This window comes from Epinephelus lanceolatus, chromosome 8 (assembly GCF_041903045.1).
Source record: "Epinephelus lanceolatus isolate andai-2023 chromosome 8, ASM4190304v1, whole genome shotgun sequence".
NCBI lineage: Eukaryota > Metazoa > Chordata > Actinopteri > Perciformes > Serranidae > Epinephelus > Epinephelus lanceolatus.
In genome coordinates this window covers 12225149-12247104 of record NC_135741.1, presented here as the reverse complement: position 1 = coordinate 12247104, position 21956 = coordinate 12225149, and the positions used below count along the sequence as shown (strand labels likewise).

General features: G+C 41.2%; 2 protein-coding genes across 4 annotated transcripts in view; one reads left to right on the top strand and one right to left on the bottom strand.

Annotated features, from left to right (window-relative positions):
* Nucleotides 1–17497, top strand: part of ccdc187 (coiled-coil domain containing 187) — a 24401-nt gene extending 6904 nt beyond the window's left edge. The window contains exons 3-13 of one of the 3 annotated variants that reach the window (XM_078169847.1): nucleotides 1103–1165; nucleotides 3126–3264; nucleotides 3493–3583; nucleotides 11296–11374; nucleotides 13035–14402; nucleotides 14900–15021; nucleotides 15142–15213; nucleotides 15296–15430; nucleotides 15575–15663; nucleotides 15771–15865; nucleotides 15938–17497. In XM_078169847.1, the coding sequence (XP_078025973.1) occupies nucleotides 1103–1165; nucleotides 3126–3264; nucleotides 3493–3583; nucleotides 11296–11374; nucleotides 13035–14402; nucleotides 14900–15021; nucleotides 15142–15213; nucleotides 15296–15430; nucleotides 15575–15663; nucleotides 15771–15865; nucleotides 15938–16086 (2402 nt within the window). In that variant the 3' untranslated portion in view covers nucleotides 16087–17497. Of the gene's footprint in view, nucleotides 1–1102; nucleotides 1166–3125; nucleotides 3265–3492; nucleotides 3584–11295; nucleotides 11375–13034; nucleotides 14403–14899; nucleotides 15022–15141; nucleotides 15214–15295; nucleotides 15431–15568; nucleotides 15664–15770; nucleotides 15866–15937 lie in introns of all 3 variants that reach the window. The other 2 variants (XM_033629228.2, XM_078169848.1) reach the window with 2 other exon arrangements.
* On the bottom strand, nucleotides 17474–21956 carry tnfrsf9a (tumor necrosis factor receptor superfamily, member 9a). The gene is made up of 7 exons (XM_033629229.2): nucleotides 21518–21956; nucleotides 20578–20697; nucleotides 20337–20474; nucleotides 20170–20242; nucleotides 19974–20065; nucleotides 19708–19881; nucleotides 17474–19603 (listed from the first exon to the last, which is right to left on the bottom strand). The coding sequence occupies exons 1-7, from the start codon at nucleotides 21651–21653 to the stop codon at nucleotides 19488–19490; spliced, it is 849 nt and encodes a 282-aa protein (XP_033485120.1). The 5' UTR covers nucleotides 21654–21956; the 3' UTR covers nucleotides 17474–19487.

Here is a 21956-nt window from a genome sequence, read left to right as displayed (position 1 = left end):
GGGTTCTGCAAAACTGTGGGTATGATTGGAGTCTTACAGTGTATTTAGATCAAAACAGAGTAGTAAACTGTCTGTCTTGCTGACTATCCCTTTGTTTGACTTTACAGGATGCCTTTGCGTAGTTGTTTAAGCGCGTGTGTCTACGTAGTCCCTTTGACAGCTTTCTGACAAAACAGGACAAGGTTAGGGAGCGTAAACGCCATGAAACAGATATGTTTTATGACCATATCGAGCAGCAGGTGGCCAGACTATAGGCTCATTGGATAGGGAGCGCTCACTTGGAAAAGCAGACAGAGTTAGTGTACAGAGAGCTCTTAGCTAAAGCCTTGGGATTTACGACAACCTTACAGATTTCACTCTGCATACTCTTGCACCATCTGCACCAGCCTCCCAGTTTAAATGGTGGCAGGTAGTAGCTCTCAAACTTTGCATTTTCATTTGGTAGTCATAGTTTGTACAAACAAAAAAAAAACATGTAACCTAAGTCTCTCTGAGCTCTTGTACTGATATACACATAAATTGTGCATGAATCTACATGCATACACACTGATGCTCTGATAAACACACCCAAAATAGAGCAAGTCACACTGTTGCTTTTGTTAGAATAAGTTGGACTTGTTACCCTGCTGCTGCTAAACCCAGTAACTCTGGGAGGAGAGCAATAATTGTGGCCACTTGGGTGTTGCTCTGGAACACTGGCACCCTGTTATGATGGGGATTTTATGAGAGCCTTTTATATATTTAACAGCAAATTCTTGCCAGAGTGGTGTATGGTAGTTTTTTCGAAAGTTTTGAGGGTCACTCCTCCGCCTTTTTTCTGTCGGAAAAATAGCCATCATGACACAAAGCACTCACATTGTATTGTTTCCCTGCAGACAGAGTGCTAAACCAAAAGCTTTCCAGCTCTTGTTCAGGATGGAGCAAACAGGACTGTTCAAGATTGCTGTCGTTTTCAGTTGTTTTAGTAATTCTCTGCTGGGAGAACTGCTTTGCACTGCTTTGCTTGCACTTTATTGACACTTATGTCCCCCCTCCATTCATGTTTGAACACTTTCTAAGCTTTTGTGTGACACTTAAGTGTTGCTGTTCTCTGTGGTTTCAGTGTGCCAGTGTTTTGCAGTGCTGGAGGATGGAGTGTTAGCACACAACCTGCAGGAACAGGAGAGTAAGTACAGTGTTACCATGAAACAGCGGCACAGCTGCACACCACAAATTTGTAGTATTTTAAGTCTTGTCTCCGTGAATCACCTCTTCCTGTGTGAGGCATCGTCTTTATTTTTCCTGTTAAGGAATTCAACCAAGGACTATTTTTGGAAGCCATAAATACAAATTTTAGATTAAACATAAAACATACTTCAATTAAATGCTGTATTATTCTCATAGCTCATAAGGCAGACTGGAAAACATAAGGTTGTTCACACATTCTTGAGAACTGGGACAAATCACCTCCTGCTAAAAAAAAAACCCTTAAAATTATACCTTATCAACACACTAATTCCATTTCTGGGGTGAAACATTATTTTTAAAGGATTTATAACACTACATACTGATAACATGGATATAAAAATGTGCTGTTATATTCAGTCATTTTTCGTAACCACTTATCCTGTTGGGGGTCGCGGGGGGGCGAGAGGCGGGGTACACCCTGGACAGGTCACCAGACTATCACAGGGCTGACACATAGAGACAGACAACCATTTACACTCACATTCACACCCATGAACAATTTAGAGTCACCAATTAACCTGCATGTCTTTGGATTGTGGAAGGAAGCAGGAATTTTTTATTTTAAATGTTGTCCCTTTAAAGATGTGTCCCAGATTTTTGTCAACTCTGAAAGATGTCTACAAAAGCATCATTTAATCAGACATAAAAGGGGTGAGCTATATCCTAAGGACTCTTGTCTCACTTAACTAGTTTCCAGAAAGGTGGGAATGTGCTCAAGGGCTGTTAAGCTGTCTACTTTTTGATAAATTCATTAAATGATATTGCTATACGGTGTGTCTCATATCAGGTCAACTCACTAAGCTTTCCAAATCAAAACAGAATAAGAATTATGATTTAAAAACAAGTATTTTGAGTAGTATTAGGAAAAATCGTTGCAAAATACAGTGGAAAATAAAGTGGCTATTCACTAGGTAGGTTTATTTATATAGCACCATTTATACACAAGGTAATCCATAGTGCTTTAACAGGGGCGCAGAAATACATTAAATGTAATCAATGTAAGAAAACATTAAAATTGCATTCAAGCAATAAAGGATAATCAAACAAGCAAAAGCAAGCAAATATATAGTCGAAGGTTTAAGAAGAAGTTATGTTATTGGAAAGCCACAGTGAACAATAATGTTTTATGCCCTGATTTAAATAAGTTAACAGTTTCAGCAGACCTCAGGTATTTTTTTCCACAGGTGGGGAGCATAGAAACTAAAAGCTGCTTCACCCTGCTTGTTTTTGCTTTTGTTTTGATCCTGAGAATGCTGAGTAAACCTGTCCCAGATGACCTGAGGGGTCTGGATGCTTTCTAGCATACCAGTAAATCAGAAATGTATTAAAGCCCGAGACCATTTAGTGCTTTATAGACGAGTTAAAGGACTGCTGTGAAATTGATAAATATAACCTTTTGTCAACTCCGTCAGATCTTACATCTGACATCCATTATGTATGCTATTCAAGAAAAAACTAAATTACCGAGAGGTTGGCCCATTACAAGGTTTAATAGTCAAGACTTTGATCTTTTAAAATATATTTTCCCAGCCTAATTGAAGAGTTAAATAAAGTTTTGTCCCAATTCCCGAGAACGGGTGAAGTACATTGAACTACTTTTTAAACTTCATTTTGGCTAGCTTTTGTCTGAAACAGTCGTGGTATGTTTTTGCACAGTAAACAAAGTGACATGTAATTTGGTGTCTGTTTGTAGGCTTCCTCAAATGTAAACTGAGGGTCTGACATGCCGCAAACCAAGCTTCAAATAAACAACACAGCACTCATGAGCTCTCAAAAATCAACAGATTTAGACTAGAAGTACTATAGTAACTATTTCTCACTCTAATCTAGATTACACAGTTTTCCATTGCCACATATTAAAACTGTCTGATCCTCTGCCTTTTTTTCTGCCTTCATAGTCGAGCAATACTATACCACCAACATCCAGAAGAACCAGCTAGTGCAGAATGACATCCGTGTAGCCAAAAGGCTGCAGGATGAGGAAGAAGAGGAGCAGGCCCAGCAGAGCAGCGTCCTCAGACAGGCCTCAAGACAACTGTAGGTGACCCCTGCTCGCCAAAACACAATGCAACACAGTTCACACTGTAACACAGCTGCACTATTCAGATATCACTACATGCCCTCATGACCTGCATGTATCCGGACCCCTCTGTATATACATTTACTATGCAGATTTATATTCTTATTTACATTTTCGTGTGATGTGTTGGTAGTTTTGTTAGTAAGTCACAAGTGTAAGACTTCTCTTCTGTGGGTGCTCTGCAGAGAGGAGGAGGACTTTGAGTATGCTCGCATAATTCAGGAGGAGATCCAGCGTTGTGCTGAGGAGGCCCGTAGGAGGGAGCAGGAAGATGAGGTGAGCACAAACTATTGAAACTGATTAATTCTGTATGCATTAGTGGTGGTAACGGTTCACAAAATTCACAGTTCAGTTTGATACAATGCAACGTGCTTTTTTTTTTTTTTTTACTTTGAACATTGATGAAGCTATACCTGAGTGCCTGTGACTACTGACATTAGAGCGCGCAGTATCAGTGTCGTTTCTATCGTCCACTATGTTTGAGCAGTGAGTTTGCTACTTCCCACGAGCTCTCTTGGCGCTTTCAGTCTGATAAATGCGTGAATAAACATCTCTGTTAAATGCCACAGTCATATAAACACAAGCAAAACAGCCGTCACTGATGTACCTTTTAGTCTTTCTGGCCAAATCGGCTGCCCAGTCTGCCAAAGCTCACACCCACAGCACTGAGCAGTTACTGCTTACTGCTGTGGGTGTGAGCTTTGTGCTAACGTTAGCTGCTGTTAGCTGGTGAACGAGACTGTCATAGACTGTGGGTGCTACTGGCCTAGCTGCTGACGAGTCTGTCCCTGCACAGCAGCTCATGCTTCAACTGGGGGGGTATTTTACTGTGCTACTAGGTTAGCAGCTAAGGAAAGTCTGTAACTGTGCAGTTCTTTGGCATGGTGTGTGCCGTTTTTTTTCCCCACCACTTCCTTGCCATCATCCTCATAATTCACAGCGAAACCAAAGTGGTTGTCAAAGGATTTTTTATTTTTGGTCTGGTAATGGTGTTACTAACCATCTTGCCACGAGCTAGCTTAGCTTAGTGTGCCGCCCAGCCTGTCTCACCAGGGGAGTAGAATGTTTTGCTTAGTGGTGGGCGGGGCAGACAGCATGTTGCCTGTTCTGTTGTGGGGGCTGATTTGCTGAGCGCAGTGGCACTGAGAAAATGATATTAAACACAGATTAAGCTGTGTATTTTACTTCCCAAACATAATAGGATAGTTTAGTGTACCAAACCGAAAGCCTTGTACCAAACGTTTAATACAAGTACGTGTATTGTATCCAATGTGGACATTCAGTCTGTGTGTGGTCTATAGCCGTACTTTTACATCAGTCGCATTGACAGGAGTTCATAGTCATTGCCTCTTCTCTTATGAATACATGTACCTGTTGGAATTATGCAGAAGTTTTCAGCTTGAATCGCTCAGACCAGTATAATTCAGTATAAAGAGTGCAAAGGTCCGCTCTGACCTCACATGAATCTGCACCTACTCGTCAATTATCCACCTACCACCTACCTCAGTGTGATAAATCTTTTCAATTTGGAGATGTGCACCCATCAGTGCCTGCATAAAACTCATTATCACTCAGTCAGCGAGCTGCTACACTCAGGCCACTCTTCTTTACTCTAGCTTGTTTAAACGAATAGACCTTGCAGTTGGCAGACTGACAGTAGGCTTGCTAAACCATGCCAGACAAGAATTAAGCCTTTATGATGCATTAAGATGTTTTTTTTTTTTAATATAAAATGATGCATTCAGTTTTACTCACCTCTCTCACACATCAACCTGTCCGTGAATACTACAAACCTAATATGCATTTGATCCTCTTTTACAGTGCACACCAGTCAAACAGTTGCTGCTTTTGTGTGGATGAGAAGGGGCAGGTGAAATGGCTAACATCCACCATAATAGCTCCACTTACAATCCACTATAAGAGTCAAACCATTATCCAATCAGCATTCAGGCCAACAAGAAGGGCTTGCATCTGAGCCAATATGTATTGAGCCAAATGCAGAGAAACTCCTCGGAAAGGTCAACTTGTCTGAGTTTACACAAAAGATAGAAAATTGTGTACTCAGTTCACCTGGCTTGCATGTTTTAAAGCCGTGGGAGGAAACTCACACCAAGCAGCAAGCCTTAACTCAGTCCATCGTGTCATATGACTGATGGAGAACAAATCTTTATTTTGGCCACGGCAACACAGAGAGCATTGTGAAAGATACAGACATTCCCCTTGGATGACTGATATTGATGACTGTATATAGAAAAGTTGAAAACCAGCGTTCCTTCACCAGTCACTCATTTTGTCATTTTTAAATTAAAACCTCCATGGCGTTAAGCTTAGCTCGAAACTGTAAGTTGTTCCAGCTAATAAGAAGACACAAATGTGACAGCAAAGTTTGTAAAGCGAAATATTTTGAGGGATTTGCTCCTGAAAGAGGAACAAATCCTTTCCTGCGGGTGTCGAGTTGCTGTCAGTAACCAGAGCAGAGCGAGACACTGTACTGTGTGGACAAGTTCAGCTTGGCACAATGCAGAGATAAAACAGAAACTTGAACACAACCAAAGTAAGACTTAAAGTAATACTCCACCCCAAATTTAGCTTTTGAGAATTGAACGCTTACCCACTAGTGGCCTGAAAGTTAAAAAATAGACATTTATTAGAGGGGTAAACCCCTTGGAATGAACTAACACGTTTTCATTTACAGAAAATACAGCACATGAAGCAAAACAACACAAATACACACATTCACAGACAAAAGTTCTCCAAAAGTTGCCTGTTAAGAGCTGGTAGTTTACTCCTTCACAGACAGAGTGGCTGTGGTCAGCTTGAATTCATGTCAGTTAATTAGTTCGAGAAAACAACAAGTTTTAACAAAACATTCGTTAAATACATCTCACACTACTATCTAGTTTGAGACACAATAGACTTTGTTAATGGATAATGCTGTAATGGATTATGTGACTCAGGAAATGTTGAAGCCTGTAGGAGTTGGTGCACAAAGCAGAAAATTGCTGCTTGTGAAGGCAGATTAATGATTCTTTGTATCCCAAACTTGAATACTGTGTGCAGACAGAATGAGAGGGCAACTGTGGAGTTTACACAAACTTAAAATAGCTCCAGCATTATCTGTAAACTTCAGTGCATTCAGCACAGGGACTCGTAGACTTATACAGCACTCGGGACATGCTTGTTTATCATTTAATTATCTCCCTGTTACCAGCAGGTCAGGGAGTATCATATGGTTAAATCTGCTCTCTCTCAGGACTAACTGAATCCATAATGAATGGCGGTTGCAGCAAAGTGCTGCTCTGGGCCTCTGCTGTATCCACTGTGCCGTAAGAGCGCTGCATGAGCAAAGTCAGCTGTTAAACAGAGACGACCTGTCAGCTACCCATCTGGATGATGGCTCAAGCAGTTTCTGTGGCGGTTGATTCCAGACATGGACCATCAACCTCATCATACAGGACACACTCATGAGTGCACATTTGGCTACACTGGATGCACACTCAACATGTGTAAAACCTCAACTGTGCAGTTAAAGGAGGGGGCAGGTTAAGTAAATACATTGTCTAAATGCAGTGTTTAATCAAGAGAGTGACTCAGTCTTAATTTGGACATCCTTTCCATGACATAGTATAACATTGGTGCTGGGTTTCCAAACAAGTCTTTTGCAATGCTGGAATTCAGTTTTAATGGGTTTTTTTTCCTTTCTTAGTTAAATGTCGTCCCGATTTGAAGTTATAGTTCTATTCATTGTTTTTAGTCTCCATATTTTAAGTTTGAGACAGAATTCTGTAATCTCAGTGTTGTTGACATGTCTGTCATGTTTAAATAAACGAGTTACATTCTACTAACAGTATCACATCTAAAACATTTGTCACCACCACCAGCGCGGCTCTACGGATGGCCATGCCAGACAGTTGGTCCACCATCTTTCAGTCCACACAGAGATATCTTAATAATTATTGGATAGATTGCTTCTTCAACCCTGATTCCAAAAAAAGTTGTCACGTTCTGTAAAAGACAAATAAAAACAGAATGCAATGATTTGCAAATTCTTTTTGACAAATATTAAGTTGAATACAGTACGAAGATGAGATATTTAATGTTCAAACTAGTAACATTTATTATTATTATTCTTTAATTTATTCATTCTGAATTTGATGCCTGCAACATGTCTCAAAAAAGGTGAGACAGGGGCAATGAAAGACCTTTTTGGAACATTCCATAGGCAAACAGGTTAGTTGATAACAGCATAACATGGGTATGAAAGACACATCCTTGAAAGGCTCAGTTGTTCACAAGCAAAGATGGTACGAGGTTTACCACTTTATGAAAGACTGTGTAGGCAAATAGTCCAGCAGTTTAAGGACAGCATTTCTCACAGCACAATCGTAAGGAATTAAGGGATTTCACCATTTACAATCCATGATATCGTCAGAAGATTCAGAAAACCCAGAGAAATCTCAGAAAACCAACACTGAATGCCTGTGACCTTTGATCCTTCAGGCAACACTGCATTAAAGGGGAGCTAATGGTTTTTCAACCTGGGCCCTATTTTCCGATCTACTTTTGTCTAAATGAGTAATAGGATGTTCAATATTTGACATTTCTCCAGTACGAAGCTAGGGCTGACCTGCCTGCACCCCGTGAGCACACTTTATTAATTAATAGGGCACTCAGACAGTGTCAAACAACTTCAAAATACGTCCTCTAAAAGTGCTTTTTTTTTTTCCACACAGATAGGCTCGGATTGTTGGTATAATTATCCGACAACATAACAGAAGGGAGAAATCACTCATTTAGACAAAAGTGGATCGGAAAATAGGGCCCAGGTTGAAAAAAACATCAGTTACCCTTTAAATACCAACATGATTGTATGAAGGATATTGCCACGTGGACTTGGGAACAGTTTTGGAAAATTGGTAAACACACTTAGTCGCTGCATCTATAAATCTAAGTTGAGACTCATGTAAAGTGAAAATCATTTGTCAACAACATCCAGAAATGGCACCAACTTCACTGGGTCTGAGCTCATCTGAGATGGACCAACACAATGTGGAAAAGTGTGCTGTGGTCTGACGAGTCCACATTAACATTGTTTTATGAAATCATGGACGCTGTGTCCCTAGAGCTAAAGAAGAATAGGACCATCCAGTTTGTTAACATCTTAAAGTTCAAAGCCAGCATCTGTGATGGTATTGGGTGTTTTAGTGCCTGTGGCATCATGGAAAACATTCACATTGGAGAAGGCACCATTTATGCTGAAAAGTACATACAGGTTTTGGAGCAACATATGCTGCCATCTCAGTGGCAGTTTTATTAGGTATGTCACTGCTTAATACCAGCAGGACAATGCCAAGCCACATTCTGCACATGCTACAACAGTGAAGCTACGTAGTTCAAGAATGCAGGTACTAGACTGGCCTCCCTGCAGTCCATACTTGTGTCCCACTGAAAATGTGTGGCGCATTATCAAGTGCAAAATATGACAACGAAGTCTGGCGACCCAAACTGTTCATCAACTGAAGTAAAAATGGAAAAAAAATGTCACTTTCAGAACTCGACAATTAGTGTCCTCAGATCCCTAACGCTGAGTGTTGTTAAAGGAAGAGGTGATGTAAAACAGCGGTAAACATGCCCCTGTCCCAACTTTTAGTAAACCTGTTGCAGGCATTAAACTCAGAATTAGTGTATATTTACAAAAACAAGAACGTTTTTTCAGTTTGAACATGAAATATCTTGTTTTTATACTTTTTATACAATTAAATATGGGGATTTGCAAATCACAGCATCCAGACTTTTTTGGAAATGTGGTTGTAGATAATACTGTAATGATAGACATTTATGTTTTCCATTTTCTCTTGTCCTCATTTGTGGAACAACACTAGATCTCTCCATTTTTTTTCAAATACAAAACAATTCATCTTGCAACCAAAACACGACAGAACAACCAGATGGTTCCCATCAATCACCTCTCCCCAGTTGTTCCAGTATTCACACAGAAGCCCAACCCCTCAAAGAACGTTGTCTTTATGTCTGTGAGTTAAAGCACCCATGCACATTTCTGAACAACAGTTGCTTTAAAAAAAAAATGAATCTGACTCCCCACCAATAGAAATGAAGAGTTGAGCTGTGTGAGAAGAAGAGCTTTGTGGGGGGAAAGAGCAAACTCTGCCACGAAACTCCCCAGCTGGTCCAATGGAGGGGTCTGCGTCACAAGGCCGCTCCAGCATAATATTTTCCTTTACCCTGCAGTTTCCTTTTGAGAGGAGGCTGCCTTGGACAGGCTTATAAAAGCTCCTTGTTTGGAGAATGTGAGGTCAGAGAGACTGTGGGGTGCATTCATCATTATTAAAGGGTTTGGGTAGTGTTAAATGGAAAAGCCTTACTTACCCACTGGGTTAAAAGTCATGCTAGGTTGTGCAGCAAATGGTATGAGAATACATCTATTCCTGTGTGGAAGTAATAATTTCTTTTTTTATGAGTGTTGATGTTAGGATCAGATGATGAACTATTAACACTCCCGTTAGCTTACCTTCCTTAATGACTGGGTGATCAGAGGTGTTGATTAAATATTTGCCTCCCTGTAGATTGTGTCTTTAATTAAGGAACAGAAGGCATCAGGCTGTGCAGTTTTAAATGCCAGATCCCTGTGGCACTCCACGCCTAACCTGCCATGGCAAGCTGCTAATTGTCTGCTGATGCTGGCAAAGCAGCTGACACGCACGCCCTGATTGCAAAGCAAAAGGAGCTGTGTTAGCTTTTACTTATGATTTATGTTGCAAATGCAGCCTGCAGATGGATATTTCATAGAATTCAGTGGAAGAATCTGCTGATTTGTAGGAAACATTAGTTCTGGCCTTTCCAAGAAAAGCAACACAGATACGCGGTGAGGGGGTTCTCCTTCAGAGAGCACTCAAGTACAGCAGCTCTGGTAAGAGCAGGCATTCCCCGATGACAAGGTGTTACTTCAAGTGAAACAGTCCTGTTGACCTGCTTCTGTTGGAGTTTTCTGGTCCAGAGTTCAGGCTGAAGGGGATTAAAAGTTTGCTCGTCTCTCTTGTAGTCTCCCAGTTTCCATCGAGCCAACCACAGCCCCGCCTGAAACAATTAGTTTGGCCACCTAGTGCTAAGATGTCAGATCACCTCACTGTGGCACTACGTCACCCAACATGCCTCTGCGTTTGGTGTTGCCTCCTCTGTAGACACGCCAGATGTCAGATAGATTAGAGCCTCTACTTGATGTTAACTCCAAACAGGTTGTGACAGGTTTGTTTCATGTTACATTTGTGTTGTTGTTTGAATGCTTAGATCACATCAAAGGAATCTGAGTAAATTTAGGGCAAACAGTGGGTCCGAGGTTAAACAGATGAAGCAGTATCTACAGCATGAGCATATTTTTATGTTGTGGAAAGAAGATAACATAAAAGGAAAACCATCATCATAGTGGATAAAATCTCAGACATTAATCAAAAGTTTCCTAAATATTTTGTTGAGGAGGATATCAGTTGTTGTTTTTTTACACAGTCTATGTTATGCTGCCACCTGCTGGTTGAAAGACATTTATATTGTGCTGCTAAGAAGATTCTTGCAGTCATGCCAGCTCATGAGTGGAATAACCTGACTGTTCTGAGTGAGCAGAGCATGTTTAGATGTTTTGTAATGTTTTATTTAGGTCATTTCATTATACGCTTTGCTGTGAGAACTAAATCAGGTTTTGAAATGAAGGAAATGAGCCAAATGAAAGAATATGACCTAATTATTAGCTAATGATACAGGATCAAGGGATTCTAATAGAGTCAGTCAAATCTAGTTGGACATTCTTCTCAAAGCCTGAAAGGGACTAGACATGTATCTATTGTATGTTTATTTTCTTATTATTAGAGAACAGCCCAGTTTTGTTCTGTAATCTGCATTTAGCCTACATTCCTAATGGGTTATTCATTATGGTTTTATAATACAATGAAGCAGTTAGTACGTATCTGTCTCCACAGGAAATAGCTAAACGAATGCAGGAAGAGGAGATGCAGAGAATCGCAAGGAGGAGCAGAGGGCAGGAGGACCAGAGTGAAGGTACAGTCACATTTTGCCATTTTTTTTAACGCTGTCACATACAGCCAATAAAACACTCGTCAGCGATTCTTAAATGCTGCTGAATTATTTTCAATAAAATAGTGATGTGCCATTTAAAAGTATATTATATGTGTGTTTGCTGAGATTTGACAATTAGTTGTTAGACTTAAAGTAGGGCACAGAGCTGCTGAGCTGCTGATTTAAGTCTTTCTTCACATACATTACAACAACAGCATGAACAAAACAGCACCTACACAGATATAGACTGCTGCAGGAATTATGTTTTTTTTTGTAGGCCAACCCAGAGGTTAACATCAACCTGGTTCCCTCAACAAAAAAACAATGGGATTTTTCCATTGGATTTTGGACTATTGTGGAAAATAAGCTCTGTGGCAAACAAAAGTTTGATAATGACGTGTTTTGTCAAGTAAGATAATCCTTGAAAATGAACAACACTTTTATGATTTTTTTTTTTAAGCTTAAAGGTGCAGTGTGTAAGATTCAGGGGGATTTAGTGGCATCTAGTGGTGAGGATTGCAGATTGCAACCAGCTGAAACTTCCCCCAGTTAGGATTCCTTCAGTGTTCATTGTTCAGGAGGTTTTTTGCGGGAGCTGACTGATCTGCAGAGGTGTCCTCCTCTCCAAAACAAATGAACCCAGTGATTTAAACTAGTAAAAACACTGAATAAAGCACTTACATGTTTAGAAAACCGTGTTTCTCCGAGGTTATTTTCGCAGAGGGTCTTCTAACTCTAGTGGATGATACAAAAATGTGAATGGCCCTTTCTAGAGCCAGTAATGGGATTTTCCACTCTGGACTACTGTAGAGACATGGATGTGCAATGTAGTGATATTCGAAGACTAGGACCCACTCCCTATGTAGACATAAAAGGCTCATTTTAAGGTAACAAAAACACAAAGATTCTAATTTCAGGTGATTATACACTAAATAATATACCTATTATATTGTATTCCATCTCTGCCCATATATCCCCCTAAATCCTACACGCCAGATCTTCAAATGCAATCACCAGAAGTAAAAAAAACGGGCTGTAACCAAACTACACCACGGTCACATGACTTCAACAACACCATCACACAAGGCTATACACTTGCGTTAGACATGATGATGTTCTGTAGTCTCTGCCTTTTTTAAGACACGCAGAAGCTTCAAAATTCATGAGTGGGGTATTTACTGACGCATCTTATGTCGTTGAGCAAAGCATGAAAATGTCCTAAGCTTGTATTAACAGGCATGTAACTAAAAGCTCATTCAAAAGACCAACTGACATAAGAAGAGGGAACTAGTAGTGCAAAAATGCTGACTAATTTCTGGTTTTTAGCACTTTTTTCCCTGCAGCACTCTGTTGCACTATATTATTATCTCCATAATGTGTTGTGTTCTGAAACAATTACGTGCATGTAACATGTTGTCTTTTACGCATGACTATTTATCTGTGTTACACTCCATAAACTTATTGGAATGCCTCAGTTGTGTCTGAAACATTTTAACTGTGTAACAATTACTCACACATTACTGACATGCTGCTATTTTTAAAGCAGTGTGACTCATAATTAACTGCACCTCTCAAATAATGCCAGCTGGCAGCCTCACCCATCCTTACTGCTTTTGTGTTTGCATGTTTGGCATTACTAAAGGCTGCGCCAGCGATCCTGCACTGCCATCCACACACCAGCACACACTCAGCAACCATCACCCAGGAGAGGAGCAGTACTCATATACCACCACCAGGTGGCAATGTTCTACCTCTCATAACCATTCAGACTTAACTGGGCCTCAGGCTGACTGCCCCAGGGGGGTAGCAGCACAGAAAAATACAACTTCATGGTCAAATCAAGGACATAGAGATTCCATAAGGGAAATCAGGAACGAATTGAGAGAGTGTTTGAGTGAGGATTCAGAGGACTCGGACACAGTTTTCTCTGAACAGCTCGCTGTCTGGTCCCGGAGACTGAATGAAAGACATAACACGGCACCTCCTCGATGGCAGGTATCTTTACATCAGCCGCAGGAGAGAAACTACAGAAGTCTTTGCTCTCGCAGCAGCTTCACAAATGAGTCCAGAGGCTTGGAGGAGGAAAGAGGAGAGTGGAATGAGAACCGCTATAAAAATAGTGACCTCGAGAAGAGGAGGCCTAGGATTTGGGATCTGGAAAGGAACAATATAGAGGAGTATGAAGGTTTGCACAGAAGTAGAGGCCACGATAGAGACTCTAGCATAGCCGAGGTAAGAGAAAGGCGATGTAATCGCAGTGAATCTGTCAGGCTACCTGACAGGAGCAGACATGGCAGCAGAGACTTGGCGAGGTCCTGGAGCTATAAGGACAACCCTGACAAACATGTCCATTTTCAGGAGAACACCAGGAGCTCTAACAGGCATCAGGATGAAACCAGCCGAGTGTGGGAGATGCTGGGCCAGGTCCTCCAAGAGAGGGGTGTGCCTGTAAGGTTTAGCAACAGCGGGGTGCAGCTACAAATAAGAGCTCAAAGCAGAGACAGCCAGGTGCTTCATGGGAGTGAGGTCTCCTGTGGTGACTCCCAACCACATCAGAGAGTCTTCCAGAGAACTGCCACCACCAGGCACAGTTTCCATGGAGATATCAGGGAGAGGAGGAGGTTGTCATACCAAGAGAACAGTGGGAGAGATCACAGACAAGACGGAGACTGGCATCGTAGTAACAGGGAGTATGATGGAAATGTTGATGAGATTAGTAATCGAGACCCATATCTTGCTAACAGAGAAAAAGGAAGCAGTAGAAGGTATAAAGAGCACGGATACACTATCAGTGACGTGAGGGAGAGGAATGCAAATGATTGCAGGGTCAAGAGGACAACGAGCGAGCGCAGGCACTGGCACAGGACCATAGAAGAAAGGTTAAGCTCAGAGGAGGAGCAGGAGGCGGAGAGGAGAGTAGAGAGGCCCCGTCGAAGAGCCCCACAGCGTAGCCAAAGCTTCAGCAGCAGCGGGGCTTCAACCAGGGATAGGTCAAGGCACGTGGCAGCAGGTAACACCCAGAACTGCAGCCAGCTCCAATCTGCAGGGGGAAAGCTTCCAAAGCTGTGCTCCCCACCTCTCTGTGTGCATCTGCTCCTCTCATCTTCCCTCAATCATCGTCTAATCTGGACAAATTTGGGTTTTACTGGTGACTTGGGGTCTCTTACTGAAGTGGGATGATTTCCTATTCATATCTATAACTCCAGTAGTCCTGAAATCATCTTCAGTGTGTGCTTTCATTCTCATCTTCATCTTCATCCTTCCAGTCTTGATGTAGTGAGGGAATACATACTATGGGGTCCCTTTCAAAACCTAGCAACATGTCCTTACATGCTGCTGCTTCTTATCTATTGGTGTGACTCAGCTGTCATCAGTTCTCGTTTCTCTCAGTTTCTGTATCAGTACACTTGCATGATTCATCAATGATTTTTATGATTGTTTACTTCTAATGTACTCATCATAACTGTCAGTTCCTTTGTAACTGACGCTATCAAACTTCATTCTCAGGAGCGTCACTGCAACCAGAGCCAGGTGAGGCAATCCTGGACCTGGGGGAGCTGCAGCAGGTCCTGGAGGATGAAGAACTAGCTCACAGGCTGCAGGAGGAAGAGGAGAAGCTGTTGAGGAGGGTACGGGATCCGAGGATTTACTATGACACTCTGTGATTTGGGAGTCAAGGCGAAAGAACTGAAGGTCAGTTTCTCTTTCTGTTCATTTTTTTCTGACTTTTCCTGGTTTTGTTTTGACAGAACTCGCAGCCCTCTCCAAGTAGCTCGTACCCAGAGGGAGATTTCAGAGTAGCACAAGTGGCGCAGGATGAGGTACAAGAAATCAACATGTCATCAGTAGCCATGTGTGTCATATTGAATATCTTATTTGTTATTTGTTATTTATTTGCACTAGGAAATTGCACGCTTTATGCAGAAGCAGGAAATGAAGTCGAAGCGAAGATCTCGTGAGCTCGAAGGGCCAGCGTCATGGCGCGAGCACAGAGCGATGATCAATCATCATGACAGACGAGCTGCAAGAGACAGACCGGTGAGAGTGATGTAGATTAGGAAAACAGTACATGTCTTTACTTTTTGACACGGCAGTTCTTGCTCTTGCCTTGCTGTTTTCATGTATTTTTTAAGCAAGGTGATGAAATGAATCAGACTTCTTCCCCCACTTCCTTAGGTCCAGCGAGAGAGGCTTGACTCAGAGGGCCTTCCTTCCCCCACTGAGGACTGCTCCCCAGAGAACCAGCCACCCAGCCCCTTCTCCACTATACCGTAATTGCCTCTGCATGAATACACATGATGAAACGGATGAATGTCTGTATTGTTACATATATCTTTCACCTACTTTACATGCCGACTAACAACCACTGCATTTACAGACAAGGCCAGCAGATCAGAAACATTGCGGAGGAGCTGGACCCAACCTTCCAGGCCAGGAGGCAAGGCACAGAGAGCCTCAGAGTGGGACAAGCAGGTACCACAAGCACTCAAAATAAAACCAACAGAACAATGGGTGGACACTCATATCCTGTTTCCTCCGATATAGGCCCGACTTGTCAGTCACTTCCCGTGCCCCAGTCTGGCTTACATGACCTCCTGGAGGAGCCTACTTTCATCCCACCTACAAAGCGGCAAACGGACAAATCAGCACGCATTAAACCCAAAGAGAAGAAGGAAAATTGCAAGCAACAGTAATTTTCAACACGTCGTGCTGTTGGAGTGCTTATATATACTTTATATTTTATAACACTAAATACCAGTTCAGCTACAGAGTTGTCATTACTTATGACTTTAAGGTTGAAGCCAGCAGCCCCTATTAGCACTTTAGACCAGTGGGACAAAGACAAAGAATTGAGAGAAGTGACATTTTACAATATTTCTTCATTAAGTGAATAACGACAACACTATGGACTCACACCGTTATAACTTTCAAAGGGAAAATTTAGGGTTATTGAAGTATTGTTTGAATTCTTCAGTGTTAGAGTGTTTAATTTAAACAGTATATCTTTTTTTATTATATTTGTAACTTGTATTTGTTTTTATTTAGTTAAGCATCATGAACATCCATCCATTATCATAACTGCTTTTGTTTCGTAATTTGCTTTTTGGTGGTGACGCAGCAGTCAGCACTGTGCCGCACAGCAAAATAGGTCAAAACCACCAGCCGGCTCGCATTTTTTCCCTTAAGTGGCATCTTTAAATCAAGTTGCCTGTCAGGAAGAAAATCTAAAGTGGCCAGTGGTTCCCAACCCAGAGCCCTCTTTCTGTGGGGCGACCACACTAACCACTGCACCACCGAAGAGCATTAAAAAAAGACAAGTAACTGTGATAACCTTTGAACTGGAGTGGCGTTTTCGGACAGGCCGCTTACAGACATCCACTTTGCCAACTTATCTTTACAGCAGTTTGCCAAGGCTCCAGCCATGTTCACAATGGTACAATGACAATCAAATGAACTTATTTAACCCTGAAATGGAAATCCCGTTTTTTAAAGACATCACAACAATCATGAAATTATGCTCAGTTTTTTTCGTAATAGTCAGATGTAACTATATCCTTTGGAGACAGTATGAGGAACAAAGATCCACTTATTAGCTTTTTGTGTGTTTCAACTGTTTCTCACGGTCATTCACATCAGAAACCAAAGACGGTCCTTGAACTGAGATGGAGGTCAAGTCTCTCCATACACACAACCACTTGTTATCAGGACTTCCCCACATAGCTGGGAGAAGCGGTTAAAAAGCTCCCAACAATTTGTAAGTAGACTTTTTAAGCCTAAATTATGTGGTACATATCCAACCTTTGTTTTTGTATATTTTGCCAGGTGGGTTTTTATCAGTCCAGACACCATTATGATGCCAATTAACATCATTCATCATACAGAATGGTTTCTCTAACAGAAGATTTGATTTTTATGCACATATAATCAGTCATTGATCTCAGTTTTTTGCTCTTTGTATGTTCATTTTACCCACGTTTAAAACACTCTTTGTTGTTTTTTGTTTGTTTTTTACAAATGAAATACGCCACTGCTAAGGTGGACCACTATGAATGCAATTGTTCTGTAAGAAAGTGCAACAAATAAAATAAAAAATCCCCATTTTTATTGTCTGTGTAAAAAGTTATAAAAGTACAAACAGAATGCATACTGCAGTGTAACCCATGGACAGTTTAAGACAGATATAAATACAAGTCTTAGAGCAGTTAGTCAAATGTGAGGCAGAAAGATAAATTCACATATCACACAAACCAGAAGTGCATACAATAAACCTGGTAACAATTGATATTTAAAGTGCCACACTTCATATGAAAATGTTACTGTATGACATGACGTTGACTGTACTGTGATGACTCTTGTCAAGGCAGCACCCATGAACTTTGTGGTCTTTTAGCAGACATCACAACGCTCGAGTTATGACTCATACACAGTCACTGATACATTACTATAGGTGTGGGCTAACATTAAACCCCAAGCCCACACAGCACATTTCGCAAATGTTCCATTTCAGAAGAAAGATACACGCCTGCTACAGTTTAGAAAAGACATGCGTTTGGTTAAAAAAAAAAAGTTCCACTTGGTCTTTAACTGCTCACTTCATTGGGCAAGATGATAAGCTGTAAGAGCACAGGACTGACTGGTTCCACATGACCCTTAAGCCTCATTATGATATCTCGTGCGCCTCAGGTATGTGCCCTGTGTTATCATATTTATCCAGAGGGTTTCCCACATGACGCACGTAATGGGAATCTCAAAGATTCACTACATGGCATGACTAATCACACCATCTGACATTTCATCTGAAATAAATATTCCACCCGGGATACCCACTGTGCTGCCAAAGTCTTGCTCAAGAGGCATGTCTGAGCTTGTGTAAGTGCACTTAAACCTTTCCCCAGATATTCACCTCATAATAACAACACAAAGGTACAGGAGATATGCAAACTATGTGCTGTAGATTCCCTGGTATTTAACATTGTAGGATTACCTATTTACAAAAATGGAAACTCCCCTCACTGGACTTTTTGACACCAATGAAGCAATTGTAGGAAAGTCCTTATTTCTTGGTAATGTTAAGTAGCGTGGGAGAGGCCATGCTGTATTCAACATGATCGATTTGCTTAGAACTCTTGTGTGTTTTATAGATATAATAAATAATAAACAAAGACTGACATAAAGTAACAAACTATCCCGATAAATCATAAAAGTTTCACTTCATAAAATCATGACTGGCGGAGTCCAGTGTGGCTCACTGAAGTCTACAAACGCAGCAGTAAACAGTACAAAGCTGGTCAGCGGTGCCTGGGTAAAACAAAGCATCTATTTTGGGAGGCCTATGTGGGCTAAGAAGACCTGTCTGCTTTCAGTTTCCACACCCAGCTGAACGCCCACCTGCACTATTCACACACAGCACCACTCAGCAGCTTTACCGCTCAGGTATGCAAATATCAGAGTAGTGAAACTAGTTCACACTCATTCAGATGCTACAGTGTTCTGTTATACAGTCCATTGGCACAAGTTCAATTACATTGAAAGCATTTTTTAAAAAGTTGTTTCCAGTGGTTTCTAAAAGGCTTTGGGTTTTAATGTGAGGTATTTTGTGTAACTGTTATCTGGCGCCAAACTCTGAATAATTCAAAACTTCCAAGCTATCCTAGAACTACTGTATATTTCACACTTCAGTGAAAGGAAAAAACACAACCTCACTGTCTGTCGTCATTTACATGATGAATAGATGTTTGTAAGTCCACTTTAGTTTTTCCCCTCTCTGAATTCCCCTTCCTCCCCCTGTGTAAATCTATCATCACTATAATTATATCCTGCTGTAATTGTAGAGTTAAATGTTATCTCTAACCTGACCCATCAGGAGTTTCACAGTAGCTTTCATTATTCTGATTCTAGGAAAAAAGAGTGGATAAAAGGCAGATAGGTAAACACAGTGCTCTGTTTCTTTCATTTAAAGCCAGAAAAGACTTCCTACTAAAAGTCTGGCTCAGTATTGCAAAGAAAGACCCCTTCTTATCCAGGATATCCTGTTTCCTTTCACACAATTCAACAAATAACAGGTACTTCAGGGTGGCACTCTGGCCCCTTCGATTCATACAATGAGCTGGTCCGAGGAGTCCTTGGAGGCCAGCGACTCTGAGCTGCTGCCCTGCTCCTGCTGGGCCTCATGAAAGCTGCACTCAATTGCTCTCAAAGTCTGAGGATCATCTAAAGAAGACAGAGGGCAAGTCACTTAGTTGTTTCATTGATAAGCATCCTGTACAATCACTTCCTTCATGTGATATGGGTCGGGACAGTGCGGCAGTTATTACCTGTAGGGGTTCTGATTATCAGTGTTTTTGTGACTGGCTTTTCTTCTTCTTCTTCTTTAGGCCGTTTCTTGATGATTTTCTTGGCTACAATGCCGATGACGATGAAGCAAAAGATCGTCAGAGCTACGATGGTGATTACAGTCAGGCCCACTTCCCATCCCTGTTGTTTGGGAGCTGAAGCAAAACAGTGAGAAGTTACTGCCAGCTGTAAATCAAAATTAAGAATTAAAGCAAAAGTGCACTAGAAGAACAGAATCATGTCCCACCAGGTGTCGTGGCGATCTTATGTGAAACACTACACTGAATGTCAGTGAAGGCATTCCCCTTGGCCACGATATGTTCAAATGGATTGGGACACCTTTGAGAAAGATATCAGTCAGTCAGTACAACAACAACAACAACAACAACAACAACAACAAAGCTTAGCTACAATGGCTGTTTTAGAGCAGGGTAACATCTTACTTGGTACTCCAGGGTTTACACATCTGGTGACTTTGGTCGTTGAAGGTTCCCTCTGGACATGCTCTGCAAGAACCTGTGCAGACAATCATTCAGTTGACTTGCCGTCTAATGTAACTTGTAAATCTAATATGTGCCAAAGTCATGAGCTTTATTTTAATTGAACTTACCATTCTTAGTAGGTTCATAACCTTTGTCACACTTTGTAACACAGTAGGAGCAGCTGTCATCACCACAGATGAGTCCTTCTTTACAGCCACACTTTGTGTCAGATGTGGCTGTGCAGTCTTGCATATGGACTTGAGCCCCTACACACAAAGGTACGGGAAATCTTGTCACAGATTTATGTTGGAGTGTATGGTGAAGAAATGCCCTGTGTAGTTCTGTGGCCAATAGGGTGTGCTAACATACCTACACACTGTGTACACCTGCTACACCTGTAGTTTAGAGGGTTCACTGTAAATGTCCCGGACTCACAACGAACACAAAGATCTTTCGGGTTTGGCCCACACTTACGGAAAAGACGGTGTCCTACAAACAGACAAAGGTGTAACGTCATTTTATTTGTCATTTTACAACACAGCGTTGCACAATAAAATGTAAGCTGTAGCTCCTTCACACTACACACACACAGAACACACACATATTTCACTTAGAATAGAATCAAAATAAAACATATACAGTCCCATTGTTGCACATTTACACATACCATAGTTATAGTAATAACAGTTTCAGTGACATGAAGGTGAAATGACTTTCCTCCTCAAAGCTTTCAAAGTTGTAATGCAGCACGCGAGAGTGTACTGCAAACTATAGTGTTTGGGAATTGTTATGTTATATAAAGTATATGACCACAGCTCCAAATTATTTATCTGTTGCACCATCCACGCCTTTTCCCTTTGTTGTGGTATTAGCTGCAAAACCACTGAAACTATATTTGGTTACAAGTAACCACCAGGGAGGAACTGCAGAGAGGCTGGAATATGATGTTTTCACATCCACAGACAAAAACACTCACAACTCAGCATGTATGTGTCTTTTTTTTTGGCTTTTATAAGATACTACATGTATATTATAAGCTCTTGAGTTCTGGGAATTGATAATGGTGTTAATATATTTGTGTAACAAGTGAGTTTGTGTGGAAAGTGTGCAAAGTGAGAAGGTATTTCTCCTTCTCTTAATAAATGAACATAGTTTTTACTATAATACTTTAAAGCAACCTCGGGATGTGACAGAAACATACATCACATTGACCTGTTGAACCTTTGTGAAATCTTTCCTGAACTAACAGCACATTTCATCAATTCAAAATCATGCAGTCGTGATGCTCACAATCACTTTTATTACTTACCAGCATGACAGGCGTTACAGCAAACATCTTGTCCTTTTGGAGTCCATAGCCTGCAGCCTTGGTTAGTCTCCCCAACACTGCACAAACATCCCTGCAGGAACAGAGACAGAACCATCGCCCACAGGAGTGCAGCCATTCTGTAGTCAGCTTCCCAGACTTGATGGTGAGGATGATACAGCCACTGTAGGAGAGATGTGAGGTAATCCAGTCCAAGAAATATCCCAGATATCTAATATCTTTTTTTTTTTTTTTTTGGTTTTAAATGTCTTTTTTTGTTTCTCTAAATTTGTTGTTTTAATTTAAAAAACACAAACACTCTTCTAAACCTAAAGCTGCTCAGCTGAATAGGAGGTAGAAAATATGACTGGTATTGTATGAAGCAATCTGTCTGTGCTGTGACCTTAGTGCGCTCCAACACACAACTCAGCCGCAGCCAGCT

Bases quoted from the DNA above. Each gene is read 5' to 3' on its own strand.
- tnfrsf9a (XM_033629229.2), bottom strand. From the start codon at position 21,653: ATGGCTGCACTCCTGTGGGCGATGGTTCTGTCTCTGTTCCTGCAGGGA. The intron at 20,243-20,336 runs GTAAGTTCAATT...TTGTCTGCACAG, and splicing joins TTATGAACCTACTAAGAATG to GTTCTTGCAGAGCATGTCCA. The intron at 19,604-19,707 runs GTAATAACTGCC...TGTCTTCTTTAG, and splicing joins GATAATCAGAACCCCTACAG to ATGATCCTCAGACTTTGAGA.